Here is a 20550-nt window from a genome sequence, read left to right on the forward strand (position 1 = left end):
AGATGTGAGATGAAGTGCCAGCCGGTAGTGAGATATATTCTTGCTAGAAAGTTTAGTTTTAATTTTTTATGTCTGAGCTATGTATCTGATGTGATACTTCAAGTGGAAATTATCAACTGCTTGTTCTGTGTGAATCAGCCTGTGTTAGTTTCTTTTTTATTTTCAATTTCCTGAAGAGGCTTGAAACAAGCTGAAGCCAAAAATGGAGTTTACTGGGTAAGATGATGAGAACTAGAGCAGTGAGTGAAAGTCACTTTGCTCTTTGAGCTTCTCCACACAAAAATGCAATTCAAATAACTAACCTTTTTCAAGGCAGTGTGACAAGTTGGAAACTCATTCAGGATTGAGTGATTATGCAAGGAATAGTCCTCAGGTTTCTTCAGCCATGGCTTTTTAAAAATAAATTTCTCTCCTAGAGTCACAGGTGAAGTGAAGCAGAACATGACGAACACGGTGGTGTGCAGAGTGCAGGGGGAGTGGAACAGTGTGCTTGAGTTCACCTACAGCAACGGGGAGACCAAATATGTGGACTTGACAAAGCTCTCTGTGACAAGGAAACGAGTCCGGCCCCTGGAGAAGCAAGGCCCCTTTGAATCTAGGTAGAGTATGTGTTTGCTCTTGTCTGGCCCCTTTTGTCCTAAGCAGTCTGGTGAGTGCCTTAGGAAAAGCTGCAAATGTAGATTTGTAGATTGTGCTTAACAGCAGTCATCCTAATATTTTTGTTTTCTAAAAATAAAAATCAAGGGAAAATGCAAAACCCTAGTGCAGACGCATGGTTGTTTATTTTGCCTCCTATTTATGAGCAAAGGTTTTTTTGAGTACACAAAGTGTTTACCAGAGAATAGTATCTCCCTATTAGTTTTGTTTCTACCCATCAGCTACACAGCAGGGCAGCTCCTGACATCCTCACAAGAAGCTGCTTGTTGAATAACACTTCCAATAGCAGCTTTAAAGGGTTTGCAGACAGACATTAGTTTGGCACTGCCAGAACCTCAGAGCCCTTCCTACCTGCTCCCAGCTGCTGATGTAGGTCTAAGACTTGGCCATGAGCCCTCACTTGCATTGCAGTGCTCTGACCTGGGCTGGTTTGTCACGTGTAAGTGGGGAGAGTGCTCCTGTTCCACAGTGATCCTGCAGTGTGAGGTGCTGCCTGGGAAGCCTTTGGAGCAGTGCAGTGACCAGCTGATGTTGCAGGAGGCTGTGGCAGCATGTGACAGAGTCTCTGCGGGATGGAGACATCGACAAGGCCACGGAGCACAAGCGAGCCCTGGAGGAGCGGCAGAGGAACGAAGAGAGGCTTCGTGCTGAAACAGAAACTCCTTGGTGTACTAAATACTTCCTTAAAGATGTAAGTTTCCAAGCAGTCACCTGCTATTGATGAGGATAGAAGCAGAGCTGTTATGCAAGCAAGGGCACATATGGGTCTGTGTCCTATCAGAATAGAGTATTTGGCCTTAGGTCTTACAGTTTAGCTTTGTGGGATCCACAGGAGTAAGATGACATAAGAATTCCTAAGCTTGTAAAGGTGTGACTTCATTCTCCACTTTGTAAATGCTTGGATTTTATATCAAAATGTTTTCCAGTTTCCTAGTCCCATTTCTTTTACCAAGCACTTCCTCAATGGCAGATGGAAAATAGTTTTGTGTATACACATGTGAGCAGACTGTAACAGTAAATACCCACAGAATATAATCAGTAGTACTAATTTTGCTGAGGTTGTGTGTTTATGTACCCAACATATTGTTAGCAAGAAGGAATTCATTCTCAACTTACCACTTCTTTTGTTCTTCTACATTACATTTTGGATAGAGCTTATTTGTTCAGTGTCTTAACCTGTACTTCAGTAATAGTAGTAGTAATAATATAGTAAGGCTTGCAGCAAGGGCAAATGCAGCCTGCCCAAGAGGATTGGTGAATGCTGGTATAATAAGTTTGGAATAGGCTTTTCTTATGATCCATGTGGTGAGACCTTGCTTGTGTAGAGACCATTGCAACGGGAGAGTTCTTGAATTAAATTAATGCTGTAGTAGTTTAGATTCTCCTTACAGTGAAAGCTTTATCTATTACACTGCAGTAATGTAATTCCCCCTTTTCTTCCCATAGCTGTGATCTAATAAGGGTTTAGAACATAGGCTAAAAGGTTTCTTTCTCTTGGATGTATTCCAGGTTTGTTTTGTCAAGTTCAGGACTAGCTCTCATGAAGGTTTTTACTCTCTAAAGCTGTGTTAGTATGATTAGCTCAAAATTAGATAGTTGTATTGTTAGATCTGAAAAAGATGAAATTCTGTTGCTAGTCCAGGATACAAATGTACTCAGAAAACATTTAAACATGATCCTGAGCACTGCATTTCCAGGTAAGCAGTTGGGCTGAGGTAGAGCTGATAATCCTGGGTGTCTGCCTCTCTGCTGGCTGCTTATTTGGCTTCTGAAAGTGATTTGGACCACACAGTTGAGAAGAGTGGCTTTTTGGCAGGGTTAATTACAAGTGCAGCCTGCTCCCAGAGAGCTGGAGGCTGGGAGGAGCCTGCAGGTGTGTGAGCAGCCTGCAGTGCCTCAGTCTGCAGGAGTTAAAGATACCAGCTCTGTCCCTCTGCTGTTCACAGCCATCAGTCTCATAGCTGTGTGAGGCATTTCTGCCAAGGCAGTGTCTTTATGCTAACCATGCTTTCTCTTTAAATTGCAGGGAGATGGCTGGGTTTACCATAAACCCCTCTGGAAAACAGTCTCTGCCGCACAAACTCAACAAACAGACAGTAACTAGAAAAAAGCTGCTTTAAGATGAGTTTTCTGGTTTTCCTCTCCTTTTCCTCTGTCTCTCAGAACACAGTAATCACACTGAGTGTCCCCTTTTTATGTAATTGTGCAAGTTTAAATGAGCATAAAGAAATAACTATACTAGGGCACTTTAAAGCTATTTTAAAAAAAAGGTAAAAATCCAAGTTGTAGAGACAAACCTGCCAGGTACATTCAACCAACTTGTTTTTTTGTATGATCCAAGAGATTTTATCTGCATTGTGTAAGATTCTTCCAAGTAGATCTGATTGCAAAAGCTGCCTGAGAGAAGAAGGAGCCGGTTGGATTTTAGAGTGACATAGGAACTCTTTTGGAATCTGTGTCAAGCTCTTTAATCACTGAAACCTCCTCAGTACACATGTAGACAACAGCAACAGAAAATTGCTGCTTTTATGCCCAGTAATTAACCTTCTTGGCAAAAACTGGAAGGGTGTTTGGAAGATGTGCCTGAAATCAGTATTAAGAAACAACTGGATCATGACGACCTTTTCTTCGGAGAGAGCGCGTGCATGCATTGGAGGAATATGGGATGTATGTAGAGACTACTTTTCTTTTTTATGGATTTATAAAAGCAATTAGAAGTGTAACCATGGAGAAATTTTTCCTCTGAAACGTTTTAATATACTTGAAATAGTTGACTTGAATTGGAAAAGTAATTTGAACACTTTTCAACTCTAATTTTATTAAATCTCTTTGAGTGACTGTTTTTTCTCAAGTTATAATATAATGAGATCTGGCCTGTTTTTTCTCCTCCAACTTCTCTTCCTGAGGACTAAGGCTTTCAAAATGAACAGAAAACATGCAGTTTTGTATTTAAATTTCTCTGCCCATCTAATAGTTTCAGAGATGAAGTATCAGTGTTACAAACTGTCCTTTGGGTTGTTTTGTTTTTTCTCCTGTGGTGTTGTTCAGAACAAAGCAGTGAAATGTGACCTTGAATACATGGACTGTAGGTCCTGGTTTTTCATCTTTCCATAAAAAAACCCAAACAAACATCTGATTATGCTGAGGACTGAGTATTGATTTGAAACGCAATCAGATATCAGGAAACTGTATTCAGGTACAAACATCCTTTTTTTTTTTCTCCTTTTTATAACTATTTTATTGAAGTCTAAGAATTGCTGGCAATTAAGAATAGTACTTACTATGGCTTTCGTTATTGTTGTAACTACAAGCTACCTTAATTTTTCCAACAGTGGTGCCTTAATCTGTTTTTTCTTCTGATGTAGTCTTCCAATCAGTGTATATAACATTATCTGCCACTTCCCAGCCATGGCAATGGCTGCCCCTGATCCAGCATCATAAAAACTCACAACTGTGTGATCTGGTAAGATGTTTTCCATAGAGAAGATGCAATTGTAAGAATGCATCAGAAGGTTTAAATAACCATGTTAACTTTCAACACAAACTGAAAATCATGCAAAAAAAAAGAGTTGGGTTTATGCACAACTGTTTTGATCCTCTTGTACATTTTTTTTTTTGCTGTGAAATGCACTGAGATCTCAATGCAAGTCATAGTCCGTTTGTGAGAAGTGGGGGGGGATAATAAAGCTACAAAATGATTCATTTGTTCTGTCTGCTTTCCTAGAGATCAGGTGACCAGGAAAGAGTAGGTGGTTGTTTTCTTTCATGCTGGAGATCTGTCTGGGCTTTCCTGGGTCTCAAAAGTGGGATATTTTGGCACTATGTGCTTGAGTGGTAACTATTCTCCAGCAGAAGAATGTTTTAGGCCCTACTTGTCTTGTTTGTGATATTCTATACAACCATCTTGTTGTGATAGTTTTGGATATCCATTGGGCATTTTCATGCTTAACTGGGAATAAAAATAAAAGTTAAAATAGTGGGATTAGTTCCTCCTTGTTTCTGGGTCTGCGGCACATTTGGCTCCTTGGCCAATTCCAGGATTTGGGGTGGGAATTGTGGTGGTGTCAGTACCTGCACCAAAATGGGGCTGGTAGAGAAACAGATTAGCTCTGTATACATTTCATAGTTGTTTTATCCATGTCACATGGCACATTTGCTTAAAATGAACAGCAAGGGCTGTGGTGCAAGGCCCAGCTTTTAATATTGCAGTGATCAGAGCAAAACCAAACCTTTTCCAGCTGAGCACACTCCAGGGATCAAACTTAAGCTAACTGAAATGTAGACTTACAACTCAGTCACTAAACTCAGCTTAAAATTTTGATTTGGGATTTGTCAAGGTGATGGCTGTAAATGAGACTGAAAAGCTCCCATGTTGACTATAAACCCATTTGTGTTCCTTATATAATGCTATTAGTCAAGTTATTTCTCTTCCTTCCTCATCTGGTATGCTTGTGGTTTCTCACTAAGAGAGCTGTTACTAATTTTATTGTGTAAAAATAGACCTAATGCTGAAGAAATACTTGGATAAAATACATGAAGTGATTTCTTTTAACATGGGAATGTTTCTAGGAAAAAAGAAGGTAAAGCCCTCCTTTACTCAAGTGATCATGAGAACTGGAATGATTCCTGATATGGATTTAGTTATTATGCAAATTTCTGCTTCCAGAAACGAGGGACATAGTTGAAAACCATTTAAAAAGAAAAAATTCACCACTGAATATCCAGCTTAAATTGTAATTGTGATTCTTCTGAGAATGGCAAACACCCTGCGGAGTAATGGATGTATTTTTAACTCTGGCCAGATTTGATTCTCTTGCATAACTGATGTTGTTTCCATCCTGTACCTTCTGGAGCAAAGGGAAGGGCTCAGTGCTGCTTCCTGTGTAGATGCTTGCTAGAAAGAACCACAGTGTGTTCCAAGAGGGAACATGGCAAAGTGGGACACTGGCTTAGGTTGCTGTCTGCCTTCTTGGCTTCATTGGGCCCCACTGAAGTTAAGAGCAGAGTTTTCCTTGGTCTCATTGGTTTTAGGCCCCCTAAATCATAATTCTTGGATCTTAAATAAGTGCCTGTCTTTAGAGGGGCTGTGCAGCCTGCTGCTGCTCATAGAAAACAGAGTGCACCAAATCAGCCCTGTTTAACACAGGCATTCAGGTGTGTAATCCTGATGGATTTGTGTTGTATGAAAAAAATTCACTATGCAAATTAGGTTGTTCAAGATTTTGGGCATGGGTACGGGAAAAGCTGAAGTTTTTCAGCATATTTATAGCATGAACTGTCAAGCCTAGGATGAAGACTGTCTTCCCAGGAGAATTTGGATTTCAGCCACCAAAATCAGAGATGCAGCCTTCGATGTCTAGTTTGCACAGGCTGATCCCCCTCTGTCCCTGTCACCTGTGGGAAGAACAGGTCAGAGTGTCTTTTAAATCCTTTTGAGCTTGAAAGAACAAGTGAATGCATTCATCAGTGTGTTCAAACAACTTGGTGCAGAACTTGGAATGGAAATTCTGCACAAAATACTATGGGAAGGCAAGACTGGACAGTCTGGGGGGAAGTTAGGTGTGTTCCTGTAGTTTTTAATCTCCATGACAGGAAAGCTGCCCCTGCTCTGTTTCTCTTGTGCTAGACCAGTGGTTAATATATTAAAGAAATGAGGCTGAAGTCAGGTGGGATGGAAAAGATGTATTTGTGGGTAACTGGGGAGGGTGTGCTTGAAGAGAAAAGGGTTAACTTGAAAAATGTTTTGGTGTCAGGAGATAGCAGCCAGGTGAAGATTAGTGAGAATGACAGGTGTGGTCACAGTTGCAGATGGCATAAGTGGTAGCTAAGCAAATTTTTTGTTATTTAGATTTGGTGCAACCTAATTCATTCCCCTTCTGTTCTTATTTGAAGTGTTTAGAGGCAATTTGTTTCTAGGTCTTTAATTTAGCAGCTGTAAAAACAGTCCAGGAAGATGGAAACAATAGCTAGAGAAGAAAAGGTTTTTATATGGGTTCATGCTGTCATAGCCGAGCACTTTAGAGAACCAAACCAGCCCTGCAGATCTGTGTCCCTGCTCCACATGAGGAGCCTCAGCTGCAGAAAACTTGAGGCTGTTGCATGGTTTGCTCCCTTCCCCTCTTTCTGGGCTGATCCATGCAGCTGTGTGGTGCAAGAAGTGTATTCCTCTCGGGTGCTATCCCAAAAAATGCACCTCTGTGTAGGTGTCAGGTATGGGCTTGCAGGACTTTGGGGCACCTGAGGTCTTTGCTCCCAAGGGCGCGGGGATTGCACAGTGCCAGGGTTTAGAGTGAGGTGTGCCTTACCTTTCCTTAATTGCTGTCCAGAACAGAGGCAGCCTGGGTTGATGTGCTGATCGTGGGGATAAAGGCCTCAGTTCAGTCGGATCCTGTTTCCCCAGGTGGGGTAACCCAGCAGGGGTGTGAGAGTTTCCAGAGGAATTGGCCAACACCCCCGTGCTGGCGCTGTTACTGTGGCACAGATCTGGCCAGAGGCGGCTGGAAACTGGTCTGATGGGGGAAAGGCTTGTCTAGATAACCTGCATGGAAAATTTTTAGGGTGAAGCAGCCATGTCTACACTGGTGACTTCCATTTTCTCTCTCAAAGAAGCTTCACACACCCACCTGAGCTATCAACCCAGGAATTGCCCAGTGAGGAAAGGTATGTTGGAGTTTCATCACATCAGGCTTTTACATACTGGATTATTGTGGATCTTTGGACAGTGTTGCATGAGTGATTTTCTTGGATGTCAGCATTTCTTCCAGAGAGGGTGTGGTACATCTCATGATGCCTTTTTTTCCTGCTACAACAGATTTGGTGTGTGTATGTGTAGGCCATTAAAAAGAGGAAAATTGTTTTAATCACTGCAGAATAAACTAGAAAAGAAACTCAAGATGACAATATGGAAGGACTTAAAAAAGAGAGACGTGGAATTCAGCTGCTTATTAATAAAAGATTAAACATTATTATTTTAAAAAATAATAAAAGGAATGCTTTGCATCATTATACATTTTAAGTAAGTACAAAGTCAGTTCATATAATAATGTTTCACTTTAACCAAAATATTGATTCCTCAGTTCATTGTATCTGTGGGAGGAAACAGATCTTATAAATAATTTATGTACTAGATCTTAGTTCCATTTTGAAAAACAGTGAGGTTTTTTTTCCCCCATGAGCTGAATGCTTCTCCCTTATCCTCTTGTTCCTCGCGCTGAGGACTTCTGCCTGCTGCATCACTGAATGTTCCTGCTGCCATCGCTGTCCTGGAGCTCCCCACCTGGAGCAGCTGTTTTGCTGGCCTCGTTGTCCGTGTTGTTGTTGAGGATGTCATCACAATCCATCTGTGCCATCAGGTTGAAGCGCTCAGCCACGCAGTGGGCGGTGAGCCGGGCCTCGGGGTCGTGGTCCCAGCACTCCGTGATGGTGTCGCACAGGAAGCGCATTCCCTGCAGTCAGAGGGGGTGAAATTAGGATCAGAAGGCAGGAAGAAGAGGATCTAACACAGTTTTAGTGGTTTATTACATTTCTGACAGCCTCCTGCCTCAAGGCTGTTTTTGGCCAAGCTTAAGCACAAGAGGAATCAGCCTCGGTAAGTTGTGGAAGTGCTGATGCTTCCACTGGCACTGCTTGAGTTAGAGCAGCAGCCTCATCTCGCACAGCATCTGCTCCCAAACATTCCCCATGCTCCCTGGAAACTGGCTGGTGTTGGCTGTGAGACTTAGAGCCTGTTTCCTTCCAGCCTGTATTTATTTCCTGTCTCAGTCTTGCCCATTTGGATCAGAGCACCCTAAAATCAGGAGGGACAGGAGGGGTGTGCACAGTGACCTGTAGGCTGCTGGCTGAGCCCAGGCCTCTGGGTTTGAGCTGCCTGTTACACCTGGTTGGGGAGGGGAGGAGGTGCTTTTCAAAGGTAGTTTTGGAAATAATTTCTTAAATCTGACTTCTTGTTTTAGTGGCATTCTGAAAGGATGTGCTGTGCCAAACACTCATTTCAGTGTGCAGCTGAACCTTGTTCTCTTATCACAAAGCAGTGTTTTGGTTGAGATAGGCTGAGGTGCTTCCCAGTTTACTCCAGAGCACACGGAGTTCCTTTCAGCTACAGTGCTTACATCTCCCAGAAAGCTGGGGTTTTTTGTCCAATTGTGTAGGGCTCTGAAAAGAGTCACAATATTTTGGGCCTAGGAACAAAATAAATGGTAGTATTCAGCTGGTGCTTCCCCCAGCCTTTAGCTAGTAACACAGCTAGCACCAGAAGCTGTGTTGAACCTTCCCTCGCCCATGTAATTCCATCATGTGCTATTGCTCTTGGCATCATTGTCAACTAAAGTTGGAACACAGTGGAAAAATCATTATTCTAAATAAAGCTTCATGGTTTTCAGTGGGTTTTATGTATTTTTTAATTTGCAATTAAGAGAACCCTAAAGTTTCATATGGACCCACGTAAGAGGAAAATCCAAGTCCTACGGAGATATAGGGTGAGTTCCATCTGCCCTTCTGCACCTTACTCAGAACTCACTGCTCTCTGCTAAGACTCATTGTGCTAAGTCTTCCATAATAGACACAGATTGGAGAGAACAGGATTGTACAGCAAAACTGACAGATGGTGTGTTTCAGCACCTCTGACGTCACTTATTTATTAGCTTAGTTGAAAGGATTTGAGGGTAATTGATTACATGCAGAAATGAGCTAGCTTAGGTGAAGCTTTTAAAGTCACCATGTTCTCAAACAGGACATGCAAGATTTTCTGTACTTATTTTTCCCTGAAATCATAACATTTGTTTGCAGTTTGCCTTGTAGTGATGATGTTCTTTTGAATGGTGTAACTGAAACATCTTGTTTGTGGCTTACAAAATGAACTTAGTTTGGCTTTTATATTTGATATCTGTTTTTTTTAAGATTCTAAAGAACACTGAGTTGTACAAGTGTATTTTTAATGGCAATATTGACTTAAGCTTCCATTGTTCCTTGCTGTCCTGCACCAGCCTCTGGTTGTGCCAGTACATCAGTCTGTTCAGCTGCTTCCCGAACCAGATTCAGGAATTTACCTGGCCTAAGAAACCTTTTTTTCCCTTTTTTTAGTACGCTGGGCTGTGAAACAAGGTAGAAGCACACACCTAAGGGGTGTGTAAATTACCTGGGAAAGTGGGGGTGAATTTCTTGAGCTGACTTTCAAGCTGCTGTTGGGTGAGTCAGCCCTGTCAGGGAAATTAGTGCTGACACTTGCTGAAAATCAAACCATGGTCTTCACTTGACTGAGAACAGTCCTGACAGTTGAAATGTGGAAGCTTTTATGACTTACTGTCATTGGTGGGAGCATCTATCAGTTCCTCATATTCAGAGGAGTGACTTGTCACCCTTTCTGGATGCCACCCGACACCTCCTCCCACGGGAAGCCAGCCTGGACCCCCGGAGTGGCACAACCCGGTGGCTTTCTGCTGCTTCCCAGCAGATGGTGCTGCCCAATTCCTCATCCTAGGGAGAGCTGTTGCAAAATGCCCAGAAAATGCTGTGAAGCCAGGCTTGTGAGGAGATGTTTATTAGACCAGCAGAGATTAATCAGAGAAAAACTTTCAGCAACATGAGGTGGCTCTTCTGTTCCTCTTCCCCAGTGGCCATCAGATGGTCCAATAAAAGTTCCCTCCTTATAAGCCTTGCTCTGTTTGCCTGCTACACCAACATTATTTCTGGGAGCTGACTGCAGTCAGCCTCCCTTCAGCCCTGGGAACAGCACAGTTATGCTCACACTCCATCAAAGTGTGATTTTTGACAACCCAAGCCTCTGTATATTTTTTCTGTGGTTTCAAAGTTTATCAGAGACCCTGTGAGGTGAATGTCTGAGCTGAATACTCAAAGGCTTCAAACATGTGGCGCTGCTGATTGAAGTTGCTGTATTTGCCTTTGTCAATGAAAAAGGCTGGGTGAGCTCCAGAAATGAACTCACCAACTGATGAACTCCCCAGGGGTCCCACAGAAGCCCCAGATTCATTTGATCCTGTTTGCAGTTTTGGTCAGTCGGGTCAGCTGTGAGTCTTTGGACAAACATGGTTTTGAGAGGAGACTTTGTAGGGAACATGTGGCCTCCTAAGGTTGAGAAATCCCCTCTTTCCTCTTGCAGAGCCTGCCTCTGTGTGCCAGCAGGGCAGAGTGGGAGCAGAGGCAGTGTGTTTTATGGGTGGATTTTGCAAAATGATGCACTGAGCACTGCAAGGCTCTGAAAGCCAGCAGGCTCAATGTTCCAGCTTGATTTGCAGGTGAATGGGAGTGTTGATCAGCAGATGATGTTTTTCCACAAGACATGTGAAATTGAAGAAGTACCAAAGTCAGGCAAGGTGTGGAAGTCACAATCAGCATGCCTGTTACCCCTTGTGTCCTTTGTGTGTGGCAGAAAGCACTGACCTGGGGCAGAGGACCCTGTCAGGGCCAGGAGGGAGCTCTGCTTCTGTAGCTGCCTGATCTGGGTGTGCTTGTGGGTGGTGTTAACAGAGCACATTTTGTCACTGACATGTTCCTGTTCTAGAACACTGGGTTGTGCCCTCTGTGCTGATACATTTGCTTTCAGACCTTCTGAAGGCTGGTGAAAGACTCCCCTCGACAAGCCCTGAGCCTTGTGGAGCCCCTGCTCTCAGCTTCACTCACTTTTCCTGAGTGTTTCGCATGAAGGAGATGCTTCCTGGTTTGTTCTTCCATGTAGTAATGGAAATTTCTCTCATGTTGAAGGTAATTTTGAGCTTGAAAAACCCAGGCAGAAGGCTGGATGTGCCTCCCTTCTCCTCTGTCCCTGCTGTGAATGGCTGTGTGTGTGGGACTGTGTGTTTCCTGAGCCTTCCAGACAAGGTGCTAAGGGGAGAAAGGGGGCAAAATCCAATTATTTACTGTTTCATGGGAAGAGCTGCATTTTGCTGTTATTCTCAGGGTAACTGAAGCCATCACCTGCCATGCACAACTTCCTGATCATGGCTATTGATCAACACATTCTGCTGTGTCTGTGGCTGGTGGCTTTTGTGCAGCAAGGAAATGAGTCCAGTGGGATTGTGTGGGCCCAGCCATCCACAGTGGAGCTGAAAGTAAACCCCAGGAGTTCTGCCCACTTTTCCTTTGACTATAAATTTAATTTTTCTGGCTGGTTTAATGAGGTTTAATGTGTATTGCTGTTTTCTGAGTTGCTCCCAGCTTACCTGGTGCACCAGCCAGCTGTTTGGGATCTCGGGCCGGCCTCTGCCATGCAGCACGATGTCCCTCATGGTGTCCACACAAGGCTGCTCCTGGACTTTCGACCCAAAGGGCAGCTCATAATTCTTCACCTCTGCAAGGAAGCAACAGCAGCATTACAGGATGTTTCTGTTGCATTCCCTGCTTTGTTTTGGTATGGCCCACTGGATGAGAATGGATTTGTTTTTAACAGTCTGCAAAAAAATAAGCAGATCTGGAAACAATTGAGAATTTGAACACAGAAATGTAGTGCTGGGTTTTCACATAGAGGTTCCTTACAGAGACAGCACAGAGGAACCATCTGACCTCCTCCCTGAACCCAAAAGATGCAGTATAAAGGACCTGGTTTGTCTTTGGGTGAGACAATTTGAGCAGGCAGAAAGTACTGTGCTGGTGCAGGATGGGAGAGGTGACTATGACGTGAGAATTTCCAGATTTCTTCTACAGGCAGGGAATGGGTTGGAGAAGAAATGGCCCTTCCAGAAGAGCAACCCCATGTCATGGAAGACCAAGGAGAAACTGGCTGTGAGAGGCCACCCTGGTTTCTGCCCACTCTCACTTGGATGTGAATGCAGGTGAGATATGAGTGGGGAAAGATGGCTTTGGGAATGCTGGCCTGGGAACAAAAGATGCGTGGGGCATCCAAACCAGGCAAGGGCCTCCCACTGCCGACCATGGGACTTGCAGGGCAGTCAGAGCAGCTTCGTGGCCAAGGGTTGAGGGTTCCTGCAGTTCTATGGGCTTGTATTGTGAGTAGGTGGGATAGGGAAGGAAGGTAGATGGGAGCAGGCAGAAGGGAGGCAGGGCTAACTCCAGTGCAGTTAATGTTTTGCTACACACAATTGTAGATGCCAGGATGTGACTCTGGGAAGTGACAGGATCTGTCATACTGTCAGAGGCTGGGGTTTGTGAGTCCCCATTGCAACAGAAGCTCTGGTGTTGTCTGAAGGAAAAAATTGTTGAGTAAGGGAAGGCACCTTTGGCTCTTCCTGCTTGGTTTGCTTTGCATCACCAGCACAGGCTCCATGGGACTTGGGAGCTCATCAGCTTTGAGCAGGGGCTGGATCAGATGTCCCCATGGGGTCCTGGCCTGCTCCTTGACCACTGAGCTACCTCCCTTAAGCTGTGGCACACAGAGCAGGGGAATTTGTCACTAACTCTTGGCAGCCCTGCAGAGACCTGGACCACCCCAAGTCACGTCTTGAGCCATCAGTCGGGATGTGGAGTAAGGGAGCAAAAAGGCACATAGCAACCTGGGTGTGATGCTCCTACCTCCTACCACTTCACATCTGGAGGCCATTTCCCACAAAACGAGGGCCATGGAGTAGACATCCATCTGCTTGAAAGACTCCAGGTCTTCCAGGTTCACTCTGGACTCCAGGACCTCCGGGGCCATGTACCTGGCGGTGCCCACCTGGCCACAGAGAGGAGAGAGGCATTAGCAGGGGTGGGCGAGGATTATGGCCACGGGACATGGGGGTGGCTGGCAAAGGCTCCTCCAGAGAGGGCTGGTGGGTCATACTCGCCTGCCCGCTGTTGGCAAAGTCATCCACGGTGAGGGAGGGGTCGAGGCGGATGGCGATGCCGAAGTCGCAGAGCACGCACTCCTGCTCGCTCTTCACCAGCACGTTGGTGCTCTTGATGTCGCGGTGCGCGATGGGGATTTTGGGGCGCCCGCAGGCGGTGTAGTCGCTGTGCAGGTGGGCCACCCCGCTCACCAGGGACCCGGCCATCTTCTGCAGCTCCATCCAGCTCAGCACGTGGTGGGACAGGTAGTCCTTGAGGTTGCCGCGGCTGTGGTAGGCGGTGATGAGCCAGTACTCGCGGCGGGGCCCCGTGCCCCGGTCCTCGGCCGTGAGGAACTGCAGGACGCTGTCGTGCCTGAGGCTGGTGTCGGTGAAGATCTGGCTCTCGTTCTTCCAGGAGGAATATTCCTCGCAGGGGAAGATCTTCACGGCCACAGTCTCGTACTGCCCCGAGCGGCTGTGGCTCAGCTTGGCCCTCCACACCTCGGCGAACTGCCCCTTGCCCACCATCTCGTCCAGCTCGATGGGGAGCAGCTCCGCGGGGCGGCTGCCGGGGCTGGGGCTGGCCGGGCTCTCGTCCATCAGCACCGACAGCTTCTCCTCCCGCTCGCTCGCCTTCCCCTGCTCCGGCAGCACCGGCGGCTGGCCCGGCTTCCCGCCCCACGCCTTGGCTCTCTTGCGGCGCTTCTGCGTGCGGCAGAGGTAAAATATCACCGTGATCATCACCGCCACCAGCAGCGGGGGCAGGAGGCTGATGGCAGCCACTGGGATCACCTCTTTGCTCTGCAGCATGGAGTAGCCTGAGGGGAGGAAAGCGAAGGCGAGGTTGCTGCTGCGGGTCTGCCGCAGCTCGTTTTCATCGCGCGGAGGAGGGAAATACGCGAAGCTGTTAATGGAGCGCAGCCCTTACGGGGCCGCACAAGGGCTCATCCCGACACAGAACCCAGATGGAGGCGCTTAGCAAGGGGGATGATCGGCTGTTGTCTCAAATTTAGCTCAATTTATCAACAGAATACACGGGCTAGCATCACTTGGACGGGACAGTGTGGCACAAGAGGCTGCAAAGGGCATTTTGGGAGTCCTAAGCTCTGTTTGTGCTCATGGCAAGGGGAGCTTGGCTGGAAATAGCAATGATAAATCTGAGGCAAGGCTCAAACACAGCAAATCTCTGAGGGGGCTCGGAGCTGGAGCTTTGCTGGGCCCCTGTGGAACACAGGGAGTCAGGAGTGATGCTGGGGGTGGGCAGTGTGCAGGACCACCCAGCGCAGGGGAGTGCAGGATAATTAGCACACGGGAGCATCATTTCAGCACTTTTGTCTGCCAGTGCTGGCATCTCCTTCCTCAGCCCGTTACAGCAGCAACCCCAACAATCGCGAGGGCATGGCTGCATTTGTTTTATTTCTTTTAAACCCCCTGTTGGCCTTCAGATTGAGAGGGGGAGGACACGCACACAAAGCCATAACCCTCACACAACATATAATTGTCTGATCCTTTGATGTTCGTGATTCCTGGAATAAACATGCTGACTTCAGTAGAGATATTCAAGTAAAATCTTACTCAGAGGTTTTTCTGCCAAGTATAATAACCCAGGGGAAGAGGGATAAGAATCATTCCATAAGCAAAACTCTTGCTGCTTGACCTCAGTGTGTGCAGATCATAATTCAGGTTCTGGAAAAACAGAGCATTTAGCTATTTTCCTTGGCAAATTTCAAAAAAATGTGCTGCAGCTAATTTCTGCAAGGCTGTGAAAGCGTTTCTAAAATAGGCATCAGGTTTAAACCACAAGATCAACCCAAACTGATATAAATCAATAACTAACTCAGGAATATGTTTATTTTGGAAAGTATTGGGCTTGGATATCACCTACTGCTTTAATGGATTTACCCGATGCTTTGGATCCCATCTTTGAAACTCTGAAGAAAGAGAAGATATTTTTAAGGGAGTTGCATGCCCAAGTCCCAAAAAGGGGAAGTTAACACAACTTCAGGAAATTCCTACGTCAGGATGCCCCATCCTGATGGAAGTCTTTGGATACACAGGGGCTGCAGGATGGCTTAGACCCCTTCTGTGGGGAACAAATGTTGTTGGTCTGGCAGTAACCACACGTCTGTAAACCCACACCTTGTCAAGCATTGCTGTGTGGGTCTGTCCATCCCTGTTGAGGGGATATGGACCTCCAGGGATGGGCTCAGCTGGAGCACAGGTGGAAAGGACTTGTCATGTTCTACCCTAGCCAGCATCTTCCTGAGGTCTCACCTGGGCTTCTGCATGCACAGCTTTAGGAAATGATGTCTCTGTGTGCACATTAGCGTGTTGTCTGAGCTCTGATGGAGACCCCTGCACCCCTAGTGCAAGGGCAATGCCACCCAGCAGCCCAGACCTGAAAGCAAAGCTTAAGGAGTCAAGAACCAGGAAAAATATCTGCCTGCTTCAGCTGCGGAGAAGCGCTCCTGTCTCTGCTCAGGAGTTGTCTAGACCGTTGAATGTGACAATAATTTAATATTTAGAATGCAAATGATCCCTTAAAGCAGAAGGAAAGGATGTAAAGAAGGGGGTCTGCAAGCCTGGGGTTTGGGGAGGGAGTTGTTGAAGAGCTGCACTGGTCTTGCTCCGGCTTCCAGCGCTTTCCGTGCCGGCTGCCAGGAGGAGCTGGTTATGGAGCCTTTGCTGGGGGCGGCATTTCCAATGAGCCAGTTGTCATTTTTGTGTGAAATTGCATATCCCAGCATCAGCTTTGGGATTTGACTATCTCTCCCTAGAAGTGTGTGTACCTGTTATGTTTGGCTGGGGAAGCAGCAAAGAGCCGCCAAATTTAGCATCAGTTGCCTCCATTAAAGTGGCCTGTTTGTTCAGAGAATTTGCATTTCATGTGATGTTTTTCTTTTTTCCTTATGTTGCAGGGGAAGCTATGCCACTGGCTTGCAAGTTCTGCTTAGGCTCATTTTCAGCATCTCCTTGTTCTGTGATTATGGAAAATTGGAGGCATTTCACTTTGCTTTTGTTACAGGTCAGATTCTTGATGGACACTTGGATAAACCTGGTCCAGTTGGAGTTGGGGAGGTTTAGACAAGTTCCCAAAGGCTCTGGTTGGAAATATTTCCAAAGTATACGACCCTCCTGAGGTACAGAAATGAGCTGCCTCCTAGTTTTCCCTCCTGTGGATTTACAGCTCCCGTTGGATCTCCAGCCATGTGCAGCAGCGTGCCAGGCCATGCTCACACGTGTGCTCAGCACCTGGCTGGCTCCAGCTGTCCCTTCCCGGGACAACACTGCTGCAGGAATTCCCAGGAGAGCAGCAGGGGAGGCATTCCTGTGTGCCAGCCCTGCACCCCTGCATCTCCATCCACCTCTCTGGGTTACAGCTGTGGGGGATGGCAGCAGCTCCTCCGGGTGTGTTCTGGGGTGGGATTTGCTCCAACATGATTTATTTAAGGCTTTCAGGGCTTTTGACTCGCATTATTTTACACCAACTCCTGGGTTCCCCAGTTGATTCAGCCTGTGCTGAAGGCACAGCATTGAGAGATATGGTGGATTTTCCATCACCTGATGTTTCCAGACCAAGGCTGGAGGTATTGCTGTGAGGAATGCTTTGGTCACACACAGAATGCTGGGCTCAGTAACAGGGTAGAGCTTTTAACTGGCTTTTACACAGGGAGGTCAAAGAAGATGGCAAAAGAGCCTCTTCTGCCATTGCACCTCCTACTCTGCAGGAAACACAAGGGATTTATCATCGATGCTGGGTGCTGCTGCCCCACAAACAACATTCCAAAAGCCCTCACCGTTGGTGTGGTTCTCGAAGATGAGTTTGTCGTTGCACTCCTGCTCATCCACGCAGCCGCAGATGTAGATGGCGCTGTCCTGGCTGGGCTGGAGGCTCATGACGCAGCGCGAGGTGTTGTAGTTGGGCACCATGAGGTTCTCGATGGGGCGCTGGGGGTTGTGGCACAGCGTGCTGATCCTGATGCTCTCGTTGTCCTGTCTCCTGCGTGTGACAAATGAACCAACACAGCATCAGCCTGGCCCTTGTGCCACCTGTGTGTCACCTTAAACCCCGTCCTAAGATCATTTCTTTCGAGCTGTGTAGGGAATGACTCCTTGCAGTGGCTGTGGTATAATTCTACTTCCATGTACTTATAGGACCAGTGATGGGCATGACTGGCCCTGCACAGCATTGCAGCCACTCCTGGGTGCATCCAAAGAAATGACAACCATTCATTACTTTTCCAGGAGCAGCCTCTGCCTCCTGACCTGGTGGTGCAAAGTGGGGAGATGAAGGTATGGGGAGATTTCACAGTGTCTTTGAGATCAGCTGGGAAATCAGACATAATAACCAAGGAAAGAACCTAAATTCATCACCCTTTCCCTGGTGAGGTCCCCCAGTTTCTGCACCCTCCACATTTTTTTGTGGTTACCAGGCAATTAGACAGAGGAGCTACCAGATGAAGAGTCCTAGGAGGGTGAGATCCTTCTGCTAAGGCTGCAGGAGGTGAGCATGAGGCCAAAGCTGCTGCTGTGACTGAGATACCCACTCAGGACAAGTCTGGATGATCCACATATGCCTCTGCAATGAGCACCAGGCAGCAAGGCTGGCCTGGAGGTGAGCCCTGCCTGCAGGACGTTATTCCCTGGCTGAATCTTAGAGTGGGATGGGAGGTGCTGGGAGGGCTTGGCAGGGTATTTGTGGCTGTGCAGTTGCCTCATCCCATCCAATACACATTGCAGGATGCAGCTCCATCCTGTGCAGTGGGATTTCTTCCCTGCCATGGGGATTCCTGCTGCAGGGCCCTGGCTTTTTCCTGTACGTGTAAGCTGTAAATGGGAAAAACCCAGCCACACATTGGATTGCCTAGGCAGGATTAAAGGTGGCTTCTCCATGAGTGCGTAGGGGAGTTTGAGGCAGGGGGTGGATTTTGTTATTTGTTTGTTTGGGTTTCTTGTTGTGTTTTGCTTTTTAAAAGTCCATAATGCAACAATTAGGTTGAGGCAAACTCCCACTGAAAGCTGGCATGCAGCATTCACTCTAATTAGCAGGTTGAGATAAAGCCTAGCGATAAGTGCTTGGCTGGCTTTCACTTTGGCAGCCAAATTAAAAGGGAAAGTGGAGGAAAATCACTCTGGGCAGACCCAAAGTGGATCCTTTTTAGTTTTGCTCATGGGGACCAGAAAGCTGGGGGAGGCATCTTCCAGGCCAAACCATGCAATGTGTGCTTGGCCTGAAATGCAAGATTGTGTTTCCTGTCCAAACACCTCTCTCAGGAGCAGGAAAGAACTTTTTCCAGAGGATGGGAAGGAGGTGGCTTAAACCCAGTGGGTTAACCCCAGTGTGGTGCCTGCTCAGTTGTCCATGTGCTGGATGGGGACTGACCTTGGCTGCACCCCAGCATGTGAACTGAGGTTTCACCCTGATGCAAGAGGACATCATAGGTTTGGAGGTCAGGGTTGCTGGTTTGCCCTTGAGTTCAGCTTGTAAAGCTAAATTCAGAGGTTTATGGGAGTTTATAGGTCCTGCAGCAAGCTTGCCACGCTTTGTGTCAGGCACTCAAAAGCTCAATTTATTCAGAAAATAAACTGGTACTAATTACAGGGCAGACCAAATGATTTTTTTTTACTGCGCATTGTAATTTCAATTCTGATGGAGTCAAGGAGAAAGGGAGCCCCGAATTACTGCAACAGGCACTAACACAAGCACGGGGGCGCACACACCCCTCCTTGCCCTGTCTCCCTTACCATATGGCCACGCAGATCTCGTGGGGGTGCTCGCAGTAGGAGTTGAGGTTGCAGTTGCTGTAGCACACCTGGTCCTGGCACGCCGGGGCCGTGGACTCGCACCACTTGCACAGGTTGGTCTTGAGGCTGCGCCGGGCGCCGGCCCCGCAGGCTGCGGGCACAGAGGGGCTGCGGTGAGCGGGACGGACGGACGGACAGACAGACGGACAGACACCGTGCCCGGGCAGGCACACGGACAGGGACAGGAGCCCCCGCTGACCCCCCTTCTCCGTGCATTTGTTAAAAGCCTTTGTCAGGCTCTCCATTGCCCGGTCAGTTGTGCTCTGTGTTATCCCAAAGCCTCGAGCAGGTGGGAGAATGCTTTCCCAGAAGCCTGGAAAACCTCAGGGAATCACGTTTGCCTCTGCTTTCCCCGTACCATTCATCACCAAGGGGAAATTTACCTCTTCCTCTGCAACCCAGGCTCAAACTGGCGCTTCCCCTCATCCCGGGTGCATTCCAAAAGGGCCATCTCGGGTGGCTGTGTGCCCCAAGGCTTCATTTATTCCCTCTCAGCAGGAGAGAGGGGCAGGGGAGGGATGTACGGCCAGGCTGGGACAGCTCCTGCCTCTGCTGCTGCCTCCTCATCCTCCCCCTTCCTATTCACTGAGGCCAAGCTGGGAAATGTGTTTGCTACCCCCTGCCCAAGTGTCTGCTGAGAATTCCCGAGCTCTGGGGCAGCAGGGGCTGCTCCCTGCAGGGCTCCATGCCCACTGTGCCCATCCCAGCAGGAGATGCTCTCCCATCCCCTGAGCCTCAGATCTGCCCCAGCAGCAGGAATGACTGCTGCCTGTGGGGAGCTGCTCTGCCTCTATCTCACAGGCATAACATTATCTCTATTTTTATAGAAAGGGTGCATGAACTATGCTTGGTTAAGGGATAAGTCCCAGCTAAATTTAAACTTCCTGTCTTAAGGCTGCTAAATGTCTTTTTAAAAATGCCACTGAGTGGCTTATGTAGAAATATTTATTTATACATTTTTAAAAAAACTTAAATAAATGCACTCCAAAGTGTTCAGGTATGAACCTGAACTACAGCAGCTAATTTTTTGGAGCTTTGGGCCATCCATGATTCTCTGGCTACCATGTCCCTGACCCACCCAGCAGTGCTGGGTAGTCCCAGCCCCTATGGAAAAGGCAGTCATAGCTCACTGTGCTGCCACAGCCCTCACAGGGATTTTCATCACCAGCTGTAAGTCTGAAGAAAAGAAAAATTGCAAAATTCCTGACTATGGCTCGGGGAGCCTCAGCCCCTGCCAGCACAGCCATGGGCACTCCCAGGTCTGGCAGTGACATGCAGGAACTCCTGCATTCTTTGTGGACACCTCTGTGACCTGTCTGTGTGCACAGCTGAGCCCATGGATCCTTTTTAATGCATATATACTGTCCCACAG

The 20550-nt window shown here is 47.1% G+C and overlaps 2 protein-coding genes across 4 annotated transcripts in view; one reads left to right on the plus strand and one right to left on the minus strand.

Moving 5' to 3' along the window:
- OSBPL11 (oxysterol binding protein like 11) overlaps positions 1-4355 on the plus strand; it is a 40208-nt gene extending 35853 nt beyond the window's left edge. For all 3 annotated transcript variants that reach the window (XM_063161675.1, XM_063161674.1, XM_063161676.1), the window contains 3 exons: positions 417-599; positions 1195-1348; positions 2684-4355. In XM_063161675.1, coding sequence (XP_063017745.1) covers positions 417-599; positions 1195-1348; positions 2684-2761 — 415 coding nt within the window. In that variant the 3' untranslated portion in view covers positions 2762-4355. The remainder of the gene's footprint in view (positions 1-416; positions 600-1194; positions 1349-2683) is intronic.
- A 3241-nt stretch (positions 4356-7596) lies between these two features.
- Positions 7597-20550, minus strand: part of LOC134421159 (TGF-beta receptor type-2-like) — a 30150-nt gene continuing 17196 nt past the window's right edge. Inside the window, exons 2-7 of the mRNA XM_063161678.1 lie at positions 19119-19269; positions 17171-17373; positions 13392-14191; positions 13138-13279; positions 11832-11959; positions 7597-8102 (exon numbers count right to left, since the gene is read on the minus strand). Of these exons, the coding sequence (XP_063017748.1) occupies positions 7890-8102; positions 11832-11959; positions 13138-13279; positions 13392-14191; positions 17171-17373; positions 19119-19269 (1637 nt within the window). The 3' untranslated portion in view covers positions 7597-7889. The remainder of the gene's footprint in view (positions 8103-11831; positions 11960-13137; positions 13280-13391; positions 14192-17170; positions 17374-19118; positions 19270-20550) is intronic.

Source organism: Melospiza melodia, chromosome 8 (genome assembly GCF_035770615.1).
Source record: "Melospiza melodia melodia isolate bMelMel2 chromosome 8, bMelMel2.pri, whole genome shotgun sequence".
Taxonomy (NCBI): domain Eukaryota; kingdom Metazoa; phylum Chordata; class Aves; order Passeriformes; family Passerellidae; genus Melospiza; species Melospiza melodia.